Source organism: Oreochromis niloticus, unplaced genomic scaffold, assembly GCF_001858045.2.
Source record: "Oreochromis niloticus isolate F11D_XX unplaced genomic scaffold, O_niloticus_UMD_NMBU tig00002388_pilon, whole genome shotgun sequence".
Classification (NCBI taxonomy): Eukaryota; Metazoa; Chordata; class Actinopteri; order Cichliformes; family Cichlidae; genus Oreochromis; species Oreochromis niloticus.
Window position 1 is genome coordinate 460,553 of NW_020327634.1, and position 26,437 is coordinate 486,989.

The following is a 26,437-nucleotide window of genomic DNA, read 5'->3' on the forward strand; positions in this document are numbered from 1 at the left end:
TGCAAGTTTTCATCAGATTACGGCATCGAGTGAGGAACGTCTTCACTTTCTAAACTTTCTGAAGGATCAAATGAATGAGAGGAAATCCAAACCAGTAGCTCCTGATTCTTTTCTTGATGTCCCCGACCCCAGCCACAATATCTGATCTTCTTTTCTGCCAGTCTCTGTGGAGGAGCTTTGAAGGACTGTGGCACAACTGAAACGCTCATCAAGCTGTGTAGATATGATTCCTCCAAAGTTCCTGAGTGAAGTTTGGGATGTCCCTGCCCCTCGGCTGCTTCCAATAATGAACACTTGTCTGTCCTCTGGCTGTGTCCCAGAATACTTAAAGACAGCCTGTGTGCAAGCACTCATCAAAGATCCAGCCTCCATCCTTCTGACTACAACAATTACAGAGCCAGCTCAAAGTTTCCTTTTAGAGCAGAACTTTTGGAGAACACTGTCTGTCTGAAGCTTCTTGAAGCGTTACGTCCATGCTAGAACTCCACTTTGACTCTGACTGTGGATCCTGCTGAAGCTTCTCCAAATAGTGGAGAAATGAAGACCTCCACAAGATCAGCAGACCCAGCTCAACAATGTCTGCAGGTGCTAACAGGTCAATCTTTGAGACGCTGAATGTTCCCAGTTTCCTGCTGTGAAACTAGAAGTGATGACTATTATTGTAACAGCACTACAGCTGGAACTGCTGACAGGGCTGGAGATGAACTGGATTCTGATTTCAGTCACAGTTTTGGCTTTCAGTCGTCATCAAAACACTTTGTTTCATTCATGTTGCTCTGAAGCTTTCCTTTCTTCTCATTGACATGTTATGAACCAATCACAGCCCTTTCCTTTACAGCGCTCTGCTTTCACCCCTCCCTAAAAGCCCAAATTCACTCTCAGTTGAGTTCAGCTGGAGCCAAGATGACACAGAGAGCCTTTGGTCCATGAGATCTATCTAGGAGACATCAGTAACATCAGGTTTGTGTGAGCCGTCCTGTAGAACGCTTACATACAGCTGCTTCTGTCTCTGATCTCTGAGTATCTCTCAGCTTCAGCTGGGACTCCACCCAGGTGTTGGTTGGTTGTTGGCACAGGTGTAGAGCTGCTGCAGTGACTCACAGCTGCTTTCATCCAGTTTAAATTCAATGGTGACTTTAAGCGTGTTTCATGTATGAAAGCCAATAAAGACAGAATGAGTGGTCAGAGGTGTCATAATGAGATTCATGGTCAGATTTACTAACAGTTCAAAAGCTGCTGTCTGAATTTACTAAAGAGCTGCAGGTCAGTCTGGGACTGAAACACGAGGAGCAAACTGGTGCCATGCTGCAGTCACAAACATGAGCTGATGGCTGATCTACCAGCAACGTGCTGCTTTATATACAAACATGCAGCCAATCATGACTCTGTCAGAGCAGCCAATCAGAGGAAAGCAGCAGATGAGGGAGTGTGAGGCAGAGAGTGATGGAGCAACCAGAATAATCCACAGTAAGCTCAGGATTCACTGATGAGTTTCTCTGTGGAAACAGTTCAGATCAATGAGAGGAGGCTGAAGGAGGATCAATATGTTTGTGATATCAGGGAGAACTCTGCTGATAGAAGCTGCTGGGACTGTGTGAGGTCCTGAGGACTGAGACTCAGGTGGAGCTCAGGATTGATCAGAGGAGAGCTGCATGATTACAAAGTGAACTGTGAGGATCAGCTGACTGTACATGAACATGATTTAGCATCAGATCTGATCAGTTACACACTCTGATAACATCTCCCCCTCTCTGTGCAAATACATGAACACTGCTAGAAGCAACAATCACAACCACATCAGGATCAATCACATTTTGATTGCTTTTTGTGTTCCATTGAGAACAATCTGCAGTAAAGTGTGCGTCACAGACCTGATTTATTTCAACACTTTACTCCAAACTTTGAAAGTGAAACTCCTACAAACACATATGAAATAATCCAGCCACAGAAACTGTCCACAGCTTTCAGTCTCCACATTTACTGTGAACCTCTGCAGGAAACCCTGACAGCAGCTTTTTAGCTCCAAAGCAGGTTTAGCTCTGGTGCAGAGTGTTAGTGACTCTGCCCGTGGACACAGTTATTTCTGCAGGTGACCTTGTTACAGGTGGATTTGGAGGAGATTCCCTTTCAGAGCACTCAAAGCTTTGTGGCAGGGAGTTTACTGCAGACTGCAGCATGTTTAATACCAAGCATGATGTGAGCCTGATGTGGCTGATAGCTGCTTCTAGCAGTCTTCATGTATGTGGAATGAGAGGGGAGATGTTATCAGGACCAGTTGCTGATTGGACGTCTCAAAGCTGTGAGCGCAGTGCTGAAACTTTGGCTCTGTCCTGTAGCTCTTCACTCAGTCCTCACCCTGAGTGTTTAGAGCCCAGCCCCACATATTCCTGCTCCTCAGGAATTCTGGGATTTGGAGGAAACACAGCTAAACTGACCTGAAGCTAAGGGGGAGGAGCCACAATACAAGCTGCATCCAGCCAATGGGTGCACTGTTGAGCCTGAGCCCATGGATGTGCAGAGGGTCACATGTTTAGTCCCATTTGTAGAAATGTGTCCATAATGAAGACAAATGCAGTCACACAGCTCTGCAACAGCACAAATCACTTTGATGGAGTTTGTTTGTGCTGCTCTCAGATCTGTACAACACTGACATGTGTGTCAACATGCTGCAGACTCACAAAGATGTGCCGTGTTAGCTTCATGTGTCCATCTGACACTATATTATAGTGACTTGAAGAAATCCCTGCAGCATCACATGCAGAACAAACAGAGGCCACGTGTGGCACAGTTCCTGTAACGGGATGAATCCGTGGATGTGTCGGGATCTGACGCTGAATCATGTTGCTGTTCTTTTCCACATGGTACAGGTCAGCTGTTCCACACAGATTTCAGCTTTCTAGAAGAGTTAGTCTGGAATAAAGCAGCTCTCCTCTGGACCAATCCTGCCTCCAGCTGAGCCGTCACACACACACATTCACACACAGTCCCAGCAGTTTGTAGCACAGCAGTGATCCTTCTATCAGAAACATGCTGCTTCTCCTTCATCCTCCTCTCATTGATCTGAATCAGCTGTTTTCACAGAGAAACGCTGCACAAATCCTTCACTCCACTATTTCTGTCAGCAGATGACTCGCTCTATCATGGCTGCTGCTCCTTTTTCACTCATTTGTGCTTTGAATCAAATCTGTTTCTCATCATCACCATGAACAGGCTGCTCATCAATCAGCACATTAGCTGTAGATCAGCTGCACACTGATGAAGATGTTCAGACAGACGGGCACACAGAGGACTTTATGATCTGTTCTTACATTCAGTCCAACATGGATCATTTCAGAGTCCAATCATCTCTGGAAACTTGTGCTTACATGGCACACGGTGCGCTGGGCTACTTCAACAAATAGCACTACACCTCTGGTTGTCAGCTTCATCTCTCCATCGCTCTCCCCGTGGCTACAGTACAAGTGAGCTGACACATCCATCAGTGGAGACTGTGGGCCAGTAAGGAGCAGCAGCTGCCTGCAACATGGGCTTTACATTGAAAACAGCCACAAGTCTGGGCCTAACCACGCCTTTGGACTTCTTCTTCATTTCCATGAGATTTACATTTCAGGGAGTTCCCCTGGAAAAAGAGCCATTTTGAAAGCTGTTTGCTGACTTCATCAATAATCTGCTTCAATCATCCAGATGAGAATCCTGAGAATGGAGCAGCCCTGATAGCAGCTCATAGGATCACAGTGTTTTTCATTCAGCTGATTGATTTCACAGGTTAGGAGGTGAACAATCTAACTGTGCTCCTCCTTCCACCTTTGGACCACTCATTTAGTGACAGCCAGGATTTGACAATCAGCTGTGACACAGGAAAACATGAGGTGGGAAACTCTGGAGAAGATTTGCTTTTCTCTACAGGGGAGGCTCGCACATCTAATCTGCTCACAATCACTCAACTCACTTCAACAACATGCTGACTCAGTCATTTCTGCACGTTTCCTCATGTTACAGCCCTGACTTCAGTTCAGCTGAGGAGGAGATGAGGGAGGAGAGAGCAGTGGTGGAGGAGGCAGATAAGGAAGAAGAGGAGGAGAAGATCCAAAGAGGAGGCAGGGGGAGAGGCTCAGGAACAGTTAGGATCAGAGACTTTGAGCCATCATGGACTCCCACTCCTTCCATCCAGCCCTGTGTGGATCAGCAGCTCCAAAATGTCTGCTCACTCATGTTCTTACTGTCTGTGCTCTTCTTTCATTTCACTCATTATATATGAACGGCTCCTAAATCACACTGGATATGGATTTTCTGTCCATCCACACTAATTCTCTTCATTCTCACCTGATTGTTTGGATGCTCTTTGATAGCACATTGAAAATCATCACAGTGACTTCTATTGCCACACTGACTGGACAAATACAAAGTTGAAGGCTTCATGTGTTTGGCACCAATAATACTTTGGTAGGTCTGAATTGTGTTTTGAACCATCTCTCAGGACCAAAGTCTTTTTGCTTCATTCACAAAGAGCTGAAGGCTTTTTACCTCACAGTTTGTCCTGTGATATTATTGGATGATGGACTATGGAAAACACAAATGTGCACTTCTTAATGGCTCATATGTGCTGTGAAAGAGCTCTTTGTCATCTTGAAGCCTTTTCAATAGTTTTTCTTTGGCTGTTTGTAAAGTTTTCTGTGTGAACTCTCAGGAATCTGGAGCAGTCTAATAGAAGTCTACTGGGGTATAGAGGGAGGAGCTTCTGTCAGACTCTTTCTGATGAGGAACTGAAGCCGCTCTCATGGTCTCATCAAATCCATCAGACTCTGCTGAGAAAAACAGTCATGTGACCTCTCAGAACAAACAGCCTGTTAGTTTCCTGCTGCCTCCATCACTCACTTTCATTCACTCTCAATCACACTAACATGTTAAAGCAGCGCTATAGCTCACCTGGCTGAGCAGGTGGACTGAAGGCGGGGCTTACTACAGGTGCCTGTGTGTCCCTCACTCTCTCCCCACTTTCCTGTCTACTCTCTGCACCTATATAATAAAGGCAAAAATGCCTCCAATAGAAATCTTTGCAAACACAAAGTCCCACAGCAGCCCCGTGTTCTCCGACTAAAATGAGAGTTTTTGTCAGTGGAGTCTGGTGGCTTTAACCACACAAACATTACAGCTGCGCTCAAATATCACAAAGAGCTGTGACAGCAGAGAAACACATGAAAATCCTCCAAATATCAATCTAGAAATAGAAATCTGTCCACTGTGGGACATGTGAGGCTGACATTAATATGTCTTAAAGTGGGAGATGAAGAAATGATTCCAGGGCCCAAATCATTGAGACAAACATCAATCCACACTTCACTTTGTTTCATGTCTCTAAAGTGGGAATATTTCAGTGTGATGAACAAACGGCCTCCAACAAATAAAGCTGATTTTCTTTTCCTGTCTTTTCTCCAGCGGCCTCAGCTTCTTCCTCTTCCCCCTGTCTTCTTCTGCAGACGCTCCTCTGTAGCTTCAAGCTGTTTCTCTTTACAAGGAGAGCTACAAACCTTTGCATCCAGCCACAAACACCCCATGGGCTCCTCTGGATCATCACACTCAGCATTTTCACAATAAAAGCCTCATATTTATGGCTGCTCCACCCTGACATGTGACAACATCCAAATGACTGGATCAAAGTGTTTGAATGATCTCAGCAGCTTTAAAACTATTGATATTTATACATTTACATTGATTTGGACTAAACTAACAAAACTATTGATTTGATCCAAACTCAAATCATGCCAGAGGCTTTTATTTTGAAGTTAGGATCATTTTTAATGGTCTTCTTAGTCTGTTCATTTAAACACACAGTTGCTCCGCCTGACATTTTTGGCTTTTAGGTCATCTTCATGACCTCTGACCTTTGACCTGTATCTACAGCACTGACCTCTGACTTTCAGCTCCACCTTTCTCTTCAGCAGGATGTTTCCCTCCCTGCTGTAGACGGTGCAGGTGTATGTGTGGTTGTCTCCATCTGTGGGGTATTTCAGGGTCAGACTGAGGTCTCCAGTTTTCAGCAGATCTTCATTCATCTTCGTTCGGTCTCTGTAAAACTGACCCTGTTCTTCAGGCTGGTCAGAGCCGTTTTCATACACGTGAGCTTTTGCGGATGTGCCCATCCACTCCACTTTAGCGTCTTCAGGCAGGTGAAGTGTGGTGTTGAAGGGCAGCTGGACAGACTCCACCCCTGAATCCACCTCCACGTGGGGGACTGAGAGGACAACAAAGCACAACATGAGCTTGGATGGAGACATTTGTGTTGACTCTAACAGGCTGAATGCTGCTGCTTCACTGGGAGCTCACTGTTAGATAGAAAGTGGTCAGTGTGAAGAGGAGACGCAGCAGAAAGATGAAGACTGACAGGAAGAAAGCAGTGAACAGACTGTTGGAGCTGCTGTTAGTGGGACAGGACTTTATTCAGTCTCTGAGGACCAGATTTGACTTGATGAAGCAGAGAAACACAGTCTGAGTGTTTCTGTCACACTCACTTCATCACACAGCTCAGTTTGACAACATTTGGAAGAATTTGATAGAAGCCTTCCTTTAGTAAAAGCACCAATAAAACACCATGAAAACACCTCACTACACACAAAACTGCAGTACTGGCAAATTGGACATAAAGTCTGAAAAGTCAAAGTACTTATTGTGCAGAAAAATGTTCCCATCAGTGTCTATGGATCAATATTACTGCTGCACATGTTTAAGGCTGAGCTCATTTCAAATCCTTTCTATTGTGTTGAATCTGCAGTAATGCATCATATTCTATAAAATCATATGTTTGTAGTGGCTGTCCTGTGAGGACCACGTATCTCTAAATAAACAGCTGTTAATGAGCTCACAAACACAGGCCTACAGCTGGATTTGAAAAAGTCCATTCAATAGAAAATCAACAATCACAGCTGGATTCAAAGGCTTGAGCTCTGTGTGACATGGTTACCTGTCAGTATCTACAGGGGGATTCAAATAGGAAGGAAACATGAAGGTGGTGCATTAGAAAAACTGCTGCTTTCAAGTGCAACAAACTATTTGAACTGATCCAACTTTATTAACACAGACAAAGATTTGTGGATCAGCTGCTGTTTGCTGCTATAGATATAATCCAGCTGATGTGGGAGAACTACATGTGACACTTTGATGCAGCCATGAATCTGACTGATTTCTTTCCATTTTCAAAGGTTGATGCATCAGTTAAAGTCCTTAAAAAGCTCAGAAATAAAGAGAAAGGTTGGTTAAAGCAAAGAGAGGCACTGGCAGCATTTAAGACACTAAACAAGAGAAACAGATCAGAGAACATCAGACTGAATAAGTGGAATAAAGTGAAACAGAGAACTAACGCTCCCTAAGAATGGAGCTGTCAGAGGAAGAGAGCAGCAAACTGAAAGTCTCTGTTAGCTGCAGAGCTCTGAAACTTCACACAGCTTTGGATGATAACATGGAGAAAGGATGTGGAGATTTTCACAGTTCTGCTAGAAATCATCTTCTAGTTATTGTGACTCAGATATGACTGATTATAGACGAGGACCAAAGAAGGTTTTTACTGAGATTTGAACTGACTTAGCTTAGCCTGTGTTTTAGCCACATGCTAAACAAACACATGTTCAGAAACTAGAAGATGTTACCTTTCAGATGAAGTCTCACACATGAACTTTGCTCCTACAGTTCATCTGCTGAAGCTTTTACATTTGGCTGGAAATCAAATAAAAACCAAAACAGCCACAAACATCAGACATGCTAACACTGTAACATTATTGGATGGAGCCCACTGAGACTGAACCACCATCATGAGTCTGACCTCTGACCTTTGACCTGTATCTACAGCACTGACCTCTGACAGTGAGTAGCACTTCTTTTTTCAGCAGGATGAAACCTTCCCTGCTGTAGACGGTGCAGGTGTAGGTGGAGTTGTCTCCATCTGTGGGATATTTCAGGGTCAGACTGAGGTCTCCAGGTAAGTTTCTCTTCATGCTCGTTAGGCCTTTATAATCTTGGTGCTGTTGTTCAGGCTGGTCAGAGCCGTTCTGATACACGTGGACCTTGGTGTATGAACCAATCTTCCACTCCACTTTAGCATCTTTAGGCAGGCAAACTGTGGTTTTGCAGGGCAGCAGGACAGACTCCACCTCTGAATCTGCCTCCACCTTGTAAACTGATATTAGAACAAAGCACAACATGAGCTGTAGTCAAATTTAATAATCATCTTCTCTGAGCCTCCTTAAAATAAACTTATTTCTGTACAGAATTTGGTTCCACAGCTGATCATATTTTACTACAGAAACTAGAACAGACACTGCAGTTGTTTTAATTATTTCTGTCTGATAGATTCCAACTTCTTGGCTTCTTCCTCACAAGCGTTATTGATAGAATCCACAGGCTTCTGCGACTAGGACATAACACATGCTTCTCTTAGATGATATAAAAACAATGTATACATTTCAACTTCTAAGAAGATGACACTCAGATACTTTTATTCATGGTGAAAGATGACACAAATCAATTAGTTAACCTACAGGCATCTCTTAAAGGCCTAAAGCCCACTGTGCAAATTCCCTGCTAACTCGGCCTCAGGATGTCAAGAGGCAAGAATCAAGCGCATCAGTGGTCATGTGCGCATCCCACCGCGGGAGAGTGAGAGACGAAAGGCGCAGTGGCAGAGCGTGGCAGTTGTAACGCAGTTTTGTGTGATTCCGTGTGCGTTAATGAACCTGTAAGTGTTATTACCTTTGACAGGTGTGATAACAGTTATAGTTGTTTGTGCATGTTAAAGCTAAAGTTATGCCTTGGTACACTGATATCATGTTAGTAGGTTTATTTAAGTATTTAATTAATTTGCACTAAGTTAATACCAGTGGGCAGAATCTCCTCCAATAATTACATCCCGCGGTTAAAGTCCTTCATGTAAATATGTAAAAATTGTGTATGTTTCTGTTCTGTGTCTTGTGTACTGTTTGTTTGTATATGTGTCTTTCTTGCTGCTGTTACACCCAAATGTCCCCTTGTGGGACAATTAAAGGATTATTCTATTCTATTCTAAATGACTTTTCTGTTGTTTACTGTTTAGTTTAACTGTTGTTAGCTTGCCACATTCTTGCCTTAGTACTAGCCACATTGAAGATATGTGCTATTTAGCCAACTTCTTGTCTTACGGCGACCCCTTGTGGACATTGTAAAATATTGCTGTGTCTGAGTAAATGTTGTGTTATGACTGTTTCTTAGTTATCTTTGACCCTACTAATTATAGTATTACCTGTTTCTGTTTCCAGACAACCATGTTTATAGTCACATATACTGCATCTGCTACAACTATAAGTTCATATCTGGCTGCATCACAGTTGGATTAAACATGGCAAGCTCGTATGTAACCAATTCTTCTGTGGAGCGTAACTAAAGACAGTGAACTAAACTCCTGGACCTCTTCTGACCGAAGACTTAGGCCAGACTTGTATATCCAGCACCTCCTCCAGTGTGTATATATATATATATATATATATATATATATATATATATATATATATATATATACATATATATATATATATATATATCATCTACAGCCATGATGACCTGACTTTTTCCCCTAAATTCAGACAAAGCTGAAGTTATTGTACATGACTTTAAAAAGCCTCAGAAGCAGGCACATGCAGGGGGGGGGCTTTCCTGATGGGTGCCCAAAGTGCCCTTTTGTTGAGGCAACTTTAAAAAAAAAAAAATTATTATTATTTTTTTTTATGTGTGTGGGCGTGCGGAGTCCTGTCTGTGCCCCTCAACAATAATATTTAACTATTAATCACAGTTTTGCTAAATAAAAGGATCTGGCTTGCATCAGTCACATGATCACATTTAACCAATGATCGCCCTTGACGACAGAACGCGCTGGTTACGAGCCGGGAACGAGCTCACAAAGAGCACGCGCATTTTTTGACAGACTGATGCGACAAAACCAGTAAGTAGGTGTACCGCGTACACTGTAGTGTATAGCACACAGGAGTATTAGCTTATTACGTACACGCTGGTAAGTTATGGAATCAGAACGATGCCACCTTGAAACGAAACCGAAAAAAAATATTGTAACTGAAATAAATGTACTGAAAAATCTTGTATTGAAACCGAAAAAAAAACATTTGGTAGTGAAAAACAATTAATTCAAACTCTAATTTTTTTGTTTTTGCTTACATTTTTTTTTTTTCAGTTTCAATCCATTTGTTTTCAGTTTCAATCTGCTGGCACTGTTTTAGCGTCCGGAGGCGCGCTTGGGGGCGGGGGGGGTTCCGGCCCGCATTTATTTGCATATATTATAGAGGCCACTAGTGCTGACCAAGCTGCCATCTTTCTCTCTTCCTGTCTTTCAATGGCTGCTTCCATTTCAGCTTGACCCTCTAAACCGCAAGTAAGTAATCATTTTTTGTCATCTTTCCTTGCTGTCCCACTGGACTGGACATTAGTTTAGTTTTTTTAGCTACATCTGGTGAAGTTGTGGTAAAATGCTTGTATTAGCCTATTTTTCGTAGCAAGCTAGCCTGAAGCTAATATTTGCTAAATTTAGGGATACCCGTTTCTCTTTAGGAGTTGGAGGCCAGTGTTTTTGGAGCGGCACAAGATCTCATCAACAGGCAGTGTTGGGGAGTAATGTAATACATACACCGGCGTTACGTATTTAAAATACAAAATATGAGTAAATGTATCCGTTGCAGTTACCGTTCAATAGGTGATATTGAGAATACAGTTACTTTGTTGAAATAAATGGATTACATGGCGACATTTTCCTGTTTCATATGTTAGGCTATGGTCTCTCTATTGTTGGTAATTCCACACCGGTGGAAACCCAAACAAAACACGCAATAAGAGGCTCTAAAAATTATTATACAAAAATGATTTAATATGAAGGCAATAGCAGAGTGTTACAGGCATAGCCCTAAACAATGTAGCCTCATGGGCAGTGTAGTCCGTGCTGCAGCGAGAATGGACTGCCATACCCAATATGTGTCTGTGAGCGAGGGAGGGAGAAAAAGGAAAAGTCCGAGCTGTCACCGAGCAGAAACGGGAGCTGGAAGCATGTAAATATAATAATAACCACTGCAGCCAAGAAGAGTGCCTGACGAGCCAAGTTGTAAGTAAGCTATTAAGACTCAACTGTACACTGTGTTCCTGTTTTCCTCCGACACAATAAGTTCCGTTGGAGCAGCCTTTCAACGCCTCTCTCTGTCTCTTGCTAGCAAACTTGACCCAGACAACAAAGTAAAGCTAGTTTTCAGCTACGAGCCCGACATGAACCCGACGTATTAGCCAGAGGTCCCTTTACTACGGTTCGGAGCTGCTGACCTTTTTTATATATGCGCGGAATAGTTTTCTATTTGAGATCGCTGCAAAAAGTGCAGCCTTACCTAATGTCCACCCTACTGTTACTCATTTATAGTAAGATTTAAACATCTAGTTGGTACTGGTATTGACATATTGGTATATGGTATATACTATTAACCTTCAGTAATAGTAATAAATCACACAGCAATAGTACATTCATGTAGTTGTAAAGTATTCAGAATACATTACTTCTATAATCTTTGGTGGAATACATTTTAAAATTAACCTTCCCAACACTGTCAACAAGTTAGCACCTCATACCACAGTGCAGCAAAAGCAGTCTCATGAGCCCTGGGAAGGACAAGCCCAGAGCCCAAAACAGACAGTGCAGGAGATGACAAGGTTAGTAATTGTATGGTGAAAATTATACTTTTAGTTATCTTGATTGGCAAAAGAAAAGTAAATACAAAATCTGCTTCTCACATATAGGGCATTTCCAAGATTTTCTTTTCAAAACTTCTTCAATTTCTTTCATTACAGCTATCCTGTGCCAGATGTTCTGTTGACCCACAGTGAGAGGCATCATTTCAGAAACACCAGGAAGACTGAAACTCATCGCAGGGATCAAGCAGGGCTCGTGATCTTCACCATCAGCTCCCTCACAAGAAGCATAAACCCAGCATTTCATGAACACTGATGGAGACTAGGGCTGGGCTATATCATACCGTTCACGATAATACTGGTGTAATTTTGGGCAACGATAGGAAAATGAAATATCGCGATAGAATGTGGGTAAAACGCGCATGCGTGTCACACAGTGGAAAATTGTGTTTTTATATTTTGTTTTGAATCAGACTGTGTATTGCTACATAGTGATTTTATTTGCATGTTTTATTGTTATAGTGCTATTGCATGATTGTTTATTGATGTTCTTATTGCATGATTTTATCCCCATACTTATACTGTGTTTTGTGTCGCTGTATAGTATTCTTTTTTATTCCACTGTGGATTGGACAGATAATTGCGTGCACCTGTGAGGTGGGGGCGTGCCCCCGAGGTGACCTATTGGCCGCCAAACGGACTTAAGGGAGATGGTGAGCGCAAAGACGGGAGAGAGACACAGGAACAGCGAAGAACAGGAAACCGAACGTGTGGTGCAGACGAGCACATGTATAGAAGGACTGGCCTGCCTGTGAGGCGTCGCGAGACTTCCGGCGATCCAGTTCCGACGGACAGAATAGTAACAGCGGGAGGCGATGTGTGAAATCCACCGAAGGCAGAGGGGACGCCTCTGCCTGTATCAGGGCCGGGCTATGAGGGAAGCCGTGTGCGGACGCGGAGAGCGGCTGGACTGCACGGCCATGCGCTGCCAGGTGGGGATAGGAGCCTCCTCCCTGGCCTTCTGCTGGCGAGATTTCCCCATTCCGGAAGAGGGGCCCCCTTCTGTCTCTTTCAGCTAAGGAACATTTGCCTGAGTGTGAGTGGTTGGACTCTTGGGGGGGGGGGGGGGGAAGTTCTTATCGTATAAAAAGGACATTCATTTAGCTTTGATTTTTTAATTGTATTTTAATCTCTGCCGGCAGGACTTTTAGCGGGTTGTGAACATTTATTTTTATTGTATAGTGGGGATTTTAACTTCTACTTGTGATTCTGGCTGTTCTTCTAAAAAATAAATGGTGTGTTTAAAGCCGGCCCAGTGTCCGTACTCCGAGCGCTGATTCACTCTCTCCCCTTATGCTTGTATGTATATAGACGTGGTGGCGAAGATTTAGGTCACCAGTTTAGCGGCTACATATTTTTGGCGTTTGTCGACAGGATACAAGTTTGGGAGCAGTGTTCAGTGCCTGGGCTACAGATATAGATGATGGAATGCAAAACCAAGTGTTTAATCAGCTACCCTCGCTGAGGGTTGTAAGGAAGGGGTGTGCAGAAAAGACTTTTTATTGCCACGTGAGGATTCATGAGTAGTGTTCAACCACAGGGATATCAGGAGTTGAGCTTCAAGAGTTGCTGGCTGTGGGATCATGGGTTGCTGCTATGCAGTAGTGCTTAGGAGAAGCACGAAGACCAGGCTATGCCTGGAAGGATCCCAGCAGTGCCCAGCTGAGAGGAACCAATGGTCTGGTAATCCCATACATTAGCTATGCTATGTGGTCACGAAATTGAAGAAAAGCAGGTTACCTGGATGTGGCAATTGGACTGTATAACTCACCTGTGCTGTAACTTTTCTAGGATGCATTCAAAGGAACTCGTTGGTAGCAGATTATTGCTGATGTTTCATGTGTTACGTGTACAGAAGGGACTACCAGAGACACAGTAGCCCGCTAGGTTAAATGTTGTCCAGCCACCCTCCTGGACAGAACACCTGAATGTTGTGACAGGGACTGTCACAGGTAAAATATGGGGGGATGTCACACAGTGGAAAATTGTGTTTTTATATTTTGTTTTGAATCAGACTGTGTATTGCTACATAGTGATTTTATTTGCATGTTTTATTGTTATAGTGCTATTGCATGATTGTTTATTGATGTTCTTATTGCATGATTTTATCCCCATACTTATACTGTGTTTTGTGTCGCTGTATAGTATTCTTTTTTATTCCACTGTGGATTGGACAGATAATTGCGTGCACCTGTGAGGTGGGGGCGTGCCCCCGAGGTGACCTATTGGCCGCCAAACGGACTTAAGGGAGATGGTGAGCGCAAAGACGGGAGAGAGACACAGGAACAGCGAAGAACAGGAAACCGAACGTGTGGTGCAGACGAGCACATGTATAGAAGGACTGGCCTGCCTGTGAGGCGTCGCGAGACTTCCGGCGATCCAGTTCCGACGGACAGAATAGTAACAGCGGGAGGCGATGTGTGAAATCCACCGAAGGCAGAGGGGACGCCTCTGCCTGTATCAGGGCCGGGCTATGAGGGAAGCCGTGTGCGGACGCGGAGAGCGGCTGGACTGCACGGCCATGCGCTGCCAGGTGGGGATAGGAGCCTCCTCCCTGGCCTTCTGCTGGCGAGATTTCCCCATTCCGGAAGAGGGGCCCCCTTCTGTCTCTTTCAGCTAAGGAACATTTGCCTGAGTGTGAGTGGTTGGACTCTTGGGGGGGGGGGGAAGTTCTTATCATATAAAAAGGACATTCATTTAGCTTTGATTTTTTAATTGTATTTTAATCTCTGCCGGCAGGACTTTTAGCGGGTTGTGAACATTTATTTTTATTGTATAGTGGGGATTTTAACTTCTACTTGTGATTCTGGCTGTTCTTCTAAAAAATAAATGGTGTGTTTAAAGCCGGCCCAGTGTCCGTACTCCGAGCGCTGATTCACTCTCTCCCCTTATGCTTGTATGTATATAGACGTGGTGGCGAAGATTTAGGTCACCAGTTTAGCGGCTACATGCGCAGTGCCTATGTTTACATACGCACATGCCGGTGACGGAGAATGAGAAGAGCGAAAGTGGATCGTTAAATGAAACGAATGAACCAGAATTGGTTTGTAAAAATGCTGCAACTTCAGTGGTGTGGAACTGGTTTAGCTTTCGTCCGTCAGATACACAACAAAGCACTATTTTTGGTAGAGCATGCTAGCGGGCCGTCGTTATTACCGTGTTGTTTGGAAAATACGGCACACTTAAAATCAGTCCTTTGATTTTTCTGAAAATCGACAGTGTCCCTTATAATCCCGTGTGCCTTATGTATGAATTCTGGTTGTGTTTACTGACCTCGAAACGATTTTATGTGGAACACGGCGCTCGAAAATCTGTCAAATGTTTTAGTACGACTTTGCTAAGCTACGAACCCGCACCGCTTGATGGATTGTGGGAGCATTACGGCTATCGTAGGCAGGCGCCTCGCGGAGTGATACGTACTGTGCTTCAACATAATATTGTGTGTATATAACCTCTTTTTAAGTTTTGTGGATATTATAAATTCCAATTTCCACTGGAAATGCCTTTTGGTTAAACTGTCAGCAAGGAATTTGCACTGTTACATTTTTTATATAACTTTAATGCACATAAAAAAACAGCTGCTTGTTTAAGTAAAAAATACATGGATGGGGTTTTTTGCACTAAGTTGTGGAGTTGTAAAGTATTTTGTCTAGTGTCAGTTATATCGTTATCGCAAATTTTCAAATGTATATCGTGATAAATATTTTTGGTCATATTGCCCTGCTCTAATGGAGACCTTTGCTTTGTGTAATGTTAGAAGTACTCAGATAATCCTCAGAGGGTCTGGACTTTTACATAATATAATAGCTTTAAGTCTTGTAGAAAGTTAAATATATGTTGTGCTCTCTGGTTACTCTGGTATAACTGACTCTGAATTACTTTATGATAAATAACACACTATTGTCAAAAAACAGTGAAAGAATTCCAGATCACAAGTTTTTAGTTCAAATACAAGTAACAACCTTTGACTTTAATCAGGTTTTATTTAATTGTGTCAGAGAAAACATCACGTGCTCTTCATGTAGCTGAGTACATTCAGTGTTTAAAACAGAAGTTGTGCAGGTCTGACATCAGCAGTTTTCTGAAGCACCAAACTGAGGTACTGTTAATACTGATGTATAGTGACACAGTTACATGAGTGATTAATCCTTTTGACTTTTTGTCTTTAAATTTATCAATAAAACAGCTGCAGCTTTCACTGACAGCACATGTAGTACTTTAACCTTTGTACTGTTTTCTTCAGTTAATTTTGGAGTTACTACAAAGATTGAAGATATAGGATGATCTGTCTGCTGTCACTGGGTGGTGCTGAGGTCTGAATCTGAGGACGGCTCCTGTAATCACAAACCGAACAGAATCATCACAAAATGAAATATAAAGTTTATCTCTCAAATCTGAAATAGAGCTGATTCCTTCTCTGTCCTCACACACTCGGGATCTGAAGTTGTTCAGTCCTACAGTTCTGCCGACAGCTGACATATGAGCTGTTTATTTTTTATTTGTTTGAAAGGCCTTATATACTAACACATTTTCTAATATCATGTTTACCTTTGAGTTGTTGATGCTTTATAAATGGACGTCTTGATGCATTCTCAATCATCCAGGAAAGTAAATCTCCAAAAGTTGAATCTGTTCATCTGGACGTAGCGTTTTGTGGGAGAAACGTTTCGTCACTCATCCAAGTGACTTCTTCAGTCTCAGCTGACTGCAGGTTTCCCCAAACCTTATAAACAGTACATTTGCATAATGACTGAAACCAGCCCACTGAAGGAACAATGGGCTGTGAGGTCAGTTCCTTAATCATAATTATGCAAATTCCCATGACCATTGATCAACAATCACTGACCAAAACCCACTGATCAAAGAACACTGATCAATGGCCATGAGTACCATTCACAGAGAGTTGGGGAATGGCTGCAATCACAGCATTGTAAGATGGCGAAAGATGTACCCTTAGGCCCCCTCCTCGATTCAGAGATGGTCTTTCCCTCTTCACGTAAATGGCCTCCTTGACTCCGCGCTCAAACCAGCGTTCCTCCCTGTCCAGGATGTGTACATCCTCATCGTTGAAAGAGTGTCCACTGGCCTGTAGGTGTAAATAAACTGCAGAGTCCTGGCCTGATGAGGTAGCTCTTCTGTGTTGTGCCATCCGCTTCGCTAGAGGTTGTTTGGTTTCCCCGATGTATAAATCCTGGCAATCCTCCTGGCACTTAACAGCGTACACTATGTTACTCTACAAGGATCGGGGACCCGATCCTTGGGGTGGACCAGTTTTTGGCGCAGCGTGTTTTGGGGTTTAAAAGCCACAGAGACCCGGTGTTTAGAAAAAATGCGTCTGAACTGTTCCGATACTCCTGACACATATGGGATCACTACAGGTATTCGCCTGGGCAGCGGTTGTCCTTCTCTCCTGGATCGGCTGGAGCTTTCTTTAGGTGCCTTCCCAGCTTTGACAAAAGTCCAGCTGGGATAACCACATTTACTCAGGGCCTTCTTGATGTGCTGTCCTTCTGCCTCCCTGGCCGCTGTGTCAGTGGGGATGGTGTTCGCTCTGTGTTGTAGCGTCCTGATGACACCCAGTTTGTGCTCCAGTGGATGATGAGAGTCAAACCTTAGATACTGATCCGTATGCGTAGGTTTACGGTACACGTCAGCTTTTAGATGTCCCCCATTACTGATGGAAATCTCACAGTCTAAGAAGGCTAACCTGCCACTTTTCATATCCTCCCTGGTGAATTTGATGTGTCGGTCCACCGAGTTAATGTGATCCGTGAAATGTAGTACGTCCTGAGATTTGATTTTCACCCAGGTGTCATCCACATATCTGAACCAATGGCTTGGTGGTGTTCCAGGGTAGGATAGCAAAGCCCTCTTTTCCACTTCTTCCATGTACAAATTGGCCACGATGGGTGAAACTGGGGAGCCCATGGCACACCCATGTTTCTGCCTGTAGAACTGACCCTTGTATGTGAAGTAGGTGGAATGAAGACACAGTTCCAAAAGCAAACACACTTGGTCGATGCTGAGGGTGGTCCTGTTGCTGAGGTTGGTGTCATCCTGTAATCTCTTACGGACTACCTCCAACGCTTCCGTGACTGGGATGCAAGTGAAGAGAGATGTAACGTCGTACAAGACCATGGTTTCATCTGCCTCCATAATGACATCTCTCACCTTCTCAACAAAATCCAGGGTGTTCTGGATGTGGTGTTCAGAGCTGCCCACCAGCGGGTTGAGGATCGAAGCCAGAAACTTGGAGATGTTATAGGTGACCGAGTTGATCATGCAGACAATAGGTCTTAAAGGTGCACCCTGCTTATGTATTTTCGGTAAACCATACAGACTTGGTGTAGACTCCCCTGGGTACAGCCTGTGGTATGAGGTCCGGTCGATAGCCTTGTCTTGTTCTAACTGCTTCAGACAGTCTATGACCCTCTTCCTGTAGCCACTTCCTGGGTCTCGTTTCAGGGGCTCATAAGTATTTTCATCACTGAGTAGTGACAAAATCTTCTCATGATAGTCTTTCTGGTTAAGCAATACTGTGCACCTACCCTTGTCTGCCGGAAGGATGATAATGTTGTTGTCATCACTAAGTGAAGTGAGTGCCTTCCTCTCCTCCATGGTGATGTTGGATGCTGGGGGCTTTGCATTGCTGAGACAGGCCGAAACTTTCGTCCGTAGTTGCTCTGCTTCCACTTCTGCAATATTGCTGTTGCGAAGAAGTCACTTGGATGAGTGACGAAACGTTTCTCCCACAAAACGCTATGTCCAGATGAACAGATTCAACTTTTGGAGGTTTATAAATGGACAGCTGCAAAGATGAGATGATGGAGCAGGTTTCAGTCGAGGTTCAGTCTGCTGCTGCGTCCTGGTCACAACATACGGAGGTGTTATCAGCAGTGGTATTGAACAAGAAATATTAATGCTTCAAATTATTTGTCCTAAAGGATGCAAGCTGTACAGAGTACTGCACATGTGACTTTGTGAACACAACTCATTAAAAATAATTCGGACAGTTTTTTAACCTGAATATTTGTAACAAACTCAGTAAAAAAAAAAAAAAAAATGCTAAAAAAATAATCAGAGGAAAAATGTAACATTTTAACTTAAGCTGACAAGCGGAAGTAGTTGGTTTTAGTACATAAGTATCGGGCTTTGCTATTTAATCCGTAGCTATTGACTGATGAGGGGTTACTGAAGTGCCAGGTTTTTAAAAGTTGGCGTTAATGTCCTTCCACATGTGGAAAGCGACAGAAAACATGCTGCTGTTTGCACATATTTAATAATCAGCTCTGCACAGGAGCAGAAGCAGAGTCCAGCCTGTTGCTCTTACAGTATAATACCCATAATAAAATTACAGTAACCGTGGTTAGTGACTGAGCAGCCCGGTGCGTTTCTCTTGATTTCTTTAGTCAGGGTAAATTCATTCACCTGCACGGGTTAGCTAAACGAACTTTACAAAACAAGTTTCCCCTACAGCCGAGTGCTCATCTTAGCTAGCTACCTAGCTAGCTAGCTAGCTAAGGACCTAAATTACGGATTAGCTTACAAACACATTCAACTTACCAAAAATAATGCGGTGGGGCCTCAGGTCCTCCTATCCGGTAGTCCAATTTACTGAAGAACACCTCAGGCTGTCACTTTAAAATAGTCGGTAGTGTAAACGCTGGACCTCTCAGCATCTGCCATTCCTGAACAGACACATGCAAGTTTATCCGTGACCGCAGCTGCGTCGTCAGTGTTTTCTCCAGTCATTGATGAGCATTATAATATATGCAAATACATGCGGGTCGGAATCCCCGCACCCTCAGCGCGCTCCCGGACGCCAAAACAGTGCCAGCAGAGTGAAACTGAAAAATGGTTTGAAACCGAAAACTGGATTGAAAGCGAAAAAAAAATGGGTTGAAACTGAAAAAAAAATTGTAAGCGAAAACAAAAAAATTACAGTTTCGATTAATTGTTTTTCACTATCAATTTTTTTTTTTTTTTGGGTTTCAATACAAGATTTTTCAGTACATTTATTTCAGTCACAATATTTTTTTTCGGTTTCAAAGCTGTCTTGTGGCAACTGACGAACTGCAACAAACGAGCGTGCTGTGTGTGTAACAGCGCGACAAACATTACCTGTCCTTTTATTAACTGCACAAGTAGTGCTGGTCATAGCTGCTGGCTACCTGTGTAAGGCTGTCATGGGTCTGTAGCTCTGTGCACCGTTTTAGGGAACATATTTAGTTTTAAAGTAAGTTACAGGGCTTTTCCTGCCTTTCTGGGGGGATTATATTTCACTAAAAACGATCTAATATGCATGTCAACATAATTATGCATTATTACAATTATAATATAATAATATATTATATATATATATGAAATATAATATATATAAAATATATATATAACATATAATAATATTTTAAAAAACACGCTGTATTTTAAAGAACATACATTAAGAAAAAGATTATATTAGATTTATATTTTAAATAAGACAAAATTTGGATTTTACAGCAGTAAAATTATTGTATCTCTACAGTTTAAAAATGTAATAAGCTTAGCCCCTGCACACAGTGGATAGTGAAACAAATGGAATCATCATAAATACATTTCTTCTAGGGCTACACGATTTTGCATAAAATGAGAATCACGATCTTTTTGCTTAGAATTGAGATCACGATTCTCTCACGATTTTCTTTTCCATCCATCCATCCATCCATCCATCCATTCGCTTCCGCTTATCCTTTTTTTTCTTTTCCAATATAAATATTTATTGCACTTATTAACTGCACATCAACTTCGTAACAGTTGAAACTGAACATAAAAACAATAAATAAACATAAAAACAATAAATGCCTCACATTTTGTGGTTGCCGCAAAATGTTGTACTGCTTGAAAGTCCGTCTCCACCGTTGCTCGACACTGCGTGTATAGAGCAGGTAGTGCAACAATAGAAAAATAGTTGCGGAACGGCACTGTGTAGCGTTTGTCTAGGGTGTTGATCATTTTCCTAAATCCCTCGTTTTGCACAGTGTTGATATATCTTTGGTCAGGTGATAAGTAATAGCCTCCGTAATTTCTTTGTGCCTGCGGGAGTTCAACGTGTATAGGGAAGCGCTGTATAAGGTTCCCGTTATTGATGTTTGGGTGGTTGACCGGGACGAATTTTCTCCTGTCACTTTCTCGTCATCCCTGACGTGTTCTCCGTTGTTTTTTCCCTGCCAATTTGAGCATCACGGCACAGCTTCTGTATCACTTGGTATAAGGCTCCGCCCTTGTCATTTGTTGAGCAGGAAGAGTGAGCGCTTGTTTTCATGCAGATTACGTTCCGGATCAAAATGCGGTACAATCGTCGCCGTCTTTTTTTTTTTTTTTTTTGAAATCGTTGTCATTTGGAAATGAGATCGCACATAAGTATGAATCGAGATCGCGATTTTCTAACGATTAATCGTGCAGCCCTAATTTCTTCATATTTATTACTTCCCCCTCCTTATTGCTTTATTATTGTAGCTCTAGTAATAAATAATAAGGGAAGGATTCTGGATCAGCACCATGATGCCCATAGTATATACAGTACTCTGAAGAAGGTCTAAAATGTCACTGTGTGTGCGTGTTTGTTTTATGTATATGGATTTTTTAAAATTATTACTCATGATATAACATTGTCCAGACATGGCTGGTAAGGACATGAGGAGGAAACAGTAGGAGCTGTGTGAGGCTACTAAAGGCAATATTTTTTCATTATTTTGATGGTCACTGTAGTGTCTATATTAATTTCTTAAAGTTCTCTCTTTCTCTTATATTTAATATAACCACACTATGGACGGACAAGCGCCTGTTTTTATGCATTGTGGTTAGCAACAACGATGGTAGCACCATCGCGTGTCCGCTTGTTTATGTTCCACATAAACCTTTCACAATAAAGCTCAAGATCCTGTTGAGACTTTTCAAAATAAACTGAATCATGTGAAAGAGAAGATTATTTACAAATGAGACGTAAAAAAGAGCCGCCAGGTGCTAAAAAATAAACCTTAGTCTCAAACATTAGAACAGGCTTTTCCCCGCAGCACGCTGTGTAATAAATACTCACAAATAAAACGGCGGCCATTACAACTTATGTCTAAAGATGTATAGTTTCATGCATCGGTTAAAACACTCGACTCCAAGTACATGACGCGCAGCTGCAAACACTTCCTGCGAGTCGAGCTGCCCGAGATTCACAGAATTTAGAGAAAATGTTACATTTTTGTGATTTATATCATTATCGGACGATAGAATTCTTATATCGGGATATGAGATTTTTGTCATATCGCACAGCCCTAGAGAGTGATATATGAAATGATGGGATGGAAGGAAGAAGAGAAGGAAAGAGTGATTCACAGGCAGAGTCGAGTTTATTTCTCACAGTTTTTTGTTGCCTTATGGTTCCAAGCGCTGTCACCAATCTTTGCATTTTGTTATTATCTCATGATACTTGTTTAATCAGCTACCATCTCTCCTGTGACTTTTTAATGTCTACAGTCTCAGATCAGCACAGCCCTGCCCTCCAGCACTATCAGCAGCAGGGGCAACAGAAACCCCTTAACACAGGGGTGGGCAATCTCAGTCCACGAGGGCCGGTGTCCCTGCAGCTTTTAGATGTGTCGTCGAACCAACACAGCTGATTTAAATGGCTAAATTAGCTCCTCAACATGTCCTGAAGGGGCGTTTATCAATATGCGTACTTGTGCGTACTTGCGTTCTCGTGTACTCGTGATACGTCATCAGTCGGAGACCAAGTACTGTTCCAATTCGAAGTACGCATCACGCCGAGAACGCGAAAAAGTCCCGGATGTGTTCTCGATCCGCCCATTTTATCGAGCATGCATCGGTGTAGACTTGGCACAGCTATATATCCCAGAATGCATTTCGTCCAAAACTCAACAGCGGACTCCCGGCACATCGCCCCCCCCGCTCGCGGTCTTCTCACTACTCAGGTTAAAGAAACTCCAGCAGCTGTCTATAGTATTGAGTGTCCACTAAAATAGGAATAAAAGCATTCTAACATCTCACCTGCTTGTTTTTATTAAGGTATGTACACGTATGTACATGTACACTATTTTTATTAATAAAGGTTTCACTACTGAGGTTAAAAATGATATATAAGTCACTTAGATCACTTCTAAATGTTAATGTTTGGTTTATTTCAGTGTTTTATTTGTTCCTGAGTAAACCGGTTTGGCTGTGATTACAGTTAAGCTTCATAACATGTTACTCACAGTTAAATTAGGAGGGGACGGCAGTAAAAACTCTGGACCTGTGACATCATCACGTACGCTGGTGTTCCGACTGTACAAATCACGAGTCCGTGCTCGCGTACTTGAGAATTGAGAAACGGCCCACGAGTCCGTGCTCGCGTTCTCGGCGGGTACGTACTCACCGAGAACGCGAGTACGTACTCGCGTACTTGGGCATTGATAAACGGCCAAGTTCTCCAGAGCCCTGGTAATGAACTAATCATGTGATTCAGGTGTGTTGACCCAAGGTGAGATCTAAAACCTGCAGGGACACCGGCCCTCGTGAACTGAGATTGCCCACCCCTGCCTTAACAGCAACATTGTACCCATCAGGTAAAACATCGGCTACATTTGCTTTGCCTTGTCGCCACCTCACAACAGTGATATGGTATAATGCAATCCCATATTAGATTCTTGATGAATGTGTGTTGTTATTATTCAGCCTGGTTCAATGTGCCCCTTTTTAACTTTGAGCACCCGCCCCTTTAAATGTCTCTGCACGGCCCTGCTCAGAAGCATGGTGAATGCTCAACCATCGGCATTATGGGTAGTGTAGTAGGAGACACTCACCTGGCATGAAATACTGTCGGAAATGAAATAAAAGACCCCCAGAAATCACAAGAAGAACCAGGAGAACCAGGAGAGCTTTGGCCCAGGATGGAAACCGTTCTGTGGAGAAACACAAAGATCAACATGACCTTTGACCTTTGACTGAATGCCATTAATGGAATAAATAAATAGGCCTACACTTCAGTCAAGGAGCCAACATGGTTATTCTGACAGCGTTAACATAATAAAATTTTATCTGAGTGATGTTGGATGTTGTCAGCAGGTGTTGCTGACCTTTGACCTGCAGCTGTACGTCACTCCTACTCAGTTCACGTTCATATTCTCTGACGGAGCAGGTGTAGGTGGCGCTGTCAGACAGTTGGAGGTTGGTCAGGTTCAGGCTGAGGTCTCCAGAATCCAGAGCGTCAGTCTTCATGGATGTTCGGCCGCTGTAACGCTGGTTTTGATCTTTCAGTTCGTCTCCTTGAAGCTGACGCTGGTGGATGATTGGAGGACTGAGGTCGGAGCGACTCCACACCACTGAGGGCTTTCGAAAATCAAAAGTGTCAAACTGACAGGGCAGCAGGATGAATGCCTCCCCCTCATACGACTCCACAGCTGAGGCATGCTGGGAAACTGAGGACACACAGACAGACTCCATGAGTCACTTTGAGGTAAAGATCAAGTTTAGACACATTTACAGAAACCAGGAGGCAGACCGACAGAAACATTCAACATTTTAACATCTCACAGATAAAAAAGGAAAAGGCAGGAAGTCCAGAGGAGGTGGAGCAACGAGCTGATGTGAGGCTTTAAAAGTCAGGACATATCATATAACATAACAATCATCATTTCATATCTCTACTGTGATCACTGAGCCATGGAGGCCATTATATTTCTGATGTTTCACCTTCAAAGGGGCGATGTCATCAAGGACAGATTTCCATGTACATATTGAAATGATCTAAGAGTCCCTGAGATCAGGGCTATGAGGGCAGAGACAGCTAAGAAGCTGCTGCTGACTCTGAGTTTAGACGCTGAGATGGATGCAGGTTTGTGAGCAGGAAACAGAAGCAGGGATGGAAGATAAGATCCTCGTGATCACAGACAAGAACATCAAGCATTTCATCATCATTCAGAGAGATGCCAGAGAACAGCACACGCTCAGGTCACTGCAGAGTTTCACCTGCAGATGAAAATGTTTGGTGTCCACCAAAGTAAAATCAGCAGGACCATCGCTGATTTTTCATTTTTGTGGTCCAATAGTTTTTTTTTCTGTTTTTTTCTTTTTTGCAACATAAAAAAGACGAGAGGTGGTGGAATGTGTAAAAATAACTCAGTTGTTTGGTGGTGGCTTTGTTGTTTGTTGTTTGTGTGGAGCTTCCACAGAGGCCAGCAGGTGGATGAGGAAGGGCAGGCAGGTGGAGGAGAGACACGGGGCGGTCGCCGGTCCGAGTGTCAGGTGAACTGAACTTCAGGTAAGAAGTTATGACCTGCAGTCTATTTGGGTCAGATATAAACCAAGTTTAGGTGGAGTTTATTTTCGTTGTGCTGACTTTTTACAGTCAGTTACAATAACTCTTACTGCGTACTAGCTAGCATGACGGAGTTTCTATACAGCTGGGTGGGTGCTGTGATGTTACTGATAGTGAACTTTATTGTATTCATGAGGTTAGTTAGTAGAGTTGCCAACCGTCCCCTAAAAAACGGAATCGTCCTGTGTTCAGAGAAAATATTACGCGTTTTGTATTGACCTGAAAAGGAACAGTTTGTCCCGGACTTCAGCTTGAATGGAAAAGACACAAAGCTGGATTTGTTCTGTGTCTTTACGCTGTCAGCTGCCTCGTCTCCTCTCACTCTCTCCCCCTCTCTCTCCTGTTTCTACTTCAATCATGAAACTGATCAATGATCAGCTGATCGGCTTTTCTCTCGTGTTTGTTTATTGCCCACTTTGCACAAGAAAGAGGAAACCAGCCGATGTCGTGCTAAACAACAGCAGCACGTTTAAGCTTGATCAGCTGTTGGTAGAATTTATTTAATATTACTTTCTGGTATCAGCTGATGTTTGCTGGAGCCACAGCTGTAAAAGCTGCTGGTCATGATGTCGGTTTGGTTATCTGGTGAGAGGGAAACATGAAGATGAAACCTGATTGTAACATGAGCTCATCTGAAAGCCACCAAGAAGAATCCAGTGATTTGAAAGTTGCTGCTTTGGATTGTTAGTTTGATCTGAATCAGAATCCAGTGTTTGATGGAAATCTCCTCCTGCTGCACTTCAACACATTAAAGAGAGAGAGATGATGATGAGAGCAGAGAGAGGAAGGTGTACTTACCGTGCAGGAGGATCACAAACACCACAAACATCTTCGTGTTCCTGTCAAACTCAGAGACTCTTTAAAAGCCCTTCAGGACATCAGCTCACAGCAGCTCTCACTTTCCTCTGCTGATCATCTACTGACACTCTCACACTGCTCACACTGTCACAGCTCAGAGTTCAGCTTCACACTTTGTTAAAGCACATCTGTGGAATGAAGTCCGGCCGGCCACAGATCACTTCTGAGGAAAGAGGAGGACGTCGGCTTTCCTCCTAGTTTCACGCCCGAGCGCTCCGGTTGGAGGCGGCTGCTGCGGCCTCACCCTGACACGCACAAAGCTCCGCCTTCAGTCCTGACACTGAAACATCCACTGCAGCTACAATGATGCAGATGTGACCCTCAGCAGCTGGATTTCCTCTCCATAGATGTGTTTCCATGCAGATCATGGACATAAAGCAGCTCCAGGATGAAGAGTGTGAAAGAACTTCTTCCACTACAGTATTCATTACAGCACTGTGGCACTCCACAAACCCTCACACTGTCTCAATCCCTGTT

The 26,437-nt window shown here is 43.1% G+C and overlaps 1 protein-coding gene and 2 long non-coding RNA genes across 3 annotated transcripts; 1 reads left to right on the top strand and 2 right to left on the bottom strand.

Moving 5' to 3' along the window:
* Nucleotides 1-3,341: 3,341 nt before the first annotated feature.
* On the bottom strand, nucleotides 3,342-26,437 carry LOC106097565 (coxsackievirus and adenovirus receptor-like). Its single transcript, XM_019350798.2, has 6 exons — nucleotides 25,901-26,437; nucleotides 23,862-24,203; nucleotides 23,589-23,687; nucleotides 7,847-8,167; nucleotides 6,115-6,232; nucleotides 3,342-3,516 (listed from the first exon to the last, which is right to left on the bottom strand). The coding sequence occupies exons 1-6, from the start codon at nucleotides 25,929-25,931 to the stop codon at nucleotides 3,342-3,344; spliced, it is 1,086 nt and encodes a 361-aa protein (XP_019206343.1). The 5' UTR covers nucleotides 25,932-26,437.
* Nucleotides 15,967-16,340, bottom strand: LOC112845014 (uncharacterized). The gene is made up of 2 exons (XR_003217787.1): nucleotides 16,306-16,340; nucleotides 15,967-16,091 (listed from the first exon to the last, which is right to left on the bottom strand). It is a non-coding gene; the product is annotated as an uncharacterized LOC112845014 (long non-coding RNA).
* Nucleotides 16,121-19,122, top strand: LOC112845015 (uncharacterized). The gene is made up of 3 exons (XR_003217788.1): nucleotides 16,121-16,335; nucleotides 16,703-16,704; nucleotides 18,566-19,122. It is a non-coding gene; the product is annotated as an uncharacterized LOC112845015 (long non-coding RNA).

What these genes read in the sequence shown, in the direction of transcription:
- LOC106097565 (XM_019350798.2), bottom strand. Translation starts at nt 25,931, where the DNA reads ATGTTTGTGGTGTTTGTGATCCTCCTGCACG. An exon ending in AGTGCTACTCACTGTCAGAG is followed by an intron (nt 6,233 to 7,846) that starts GTCAGTGCTGTA and finishes TTGTCCTCTCAG; the next exon opens with TCCCCCACGTGGAGGTGGAT. An exon ending in ACATCCGCAAAAGCTCACGT is followed by an intron (nt 3,517 to 6,114) that starts GTATGAAAACGG and finishes CCCATGTTGCAG; the next exon opens with GCAGCTGCTGCTCCTTACTG.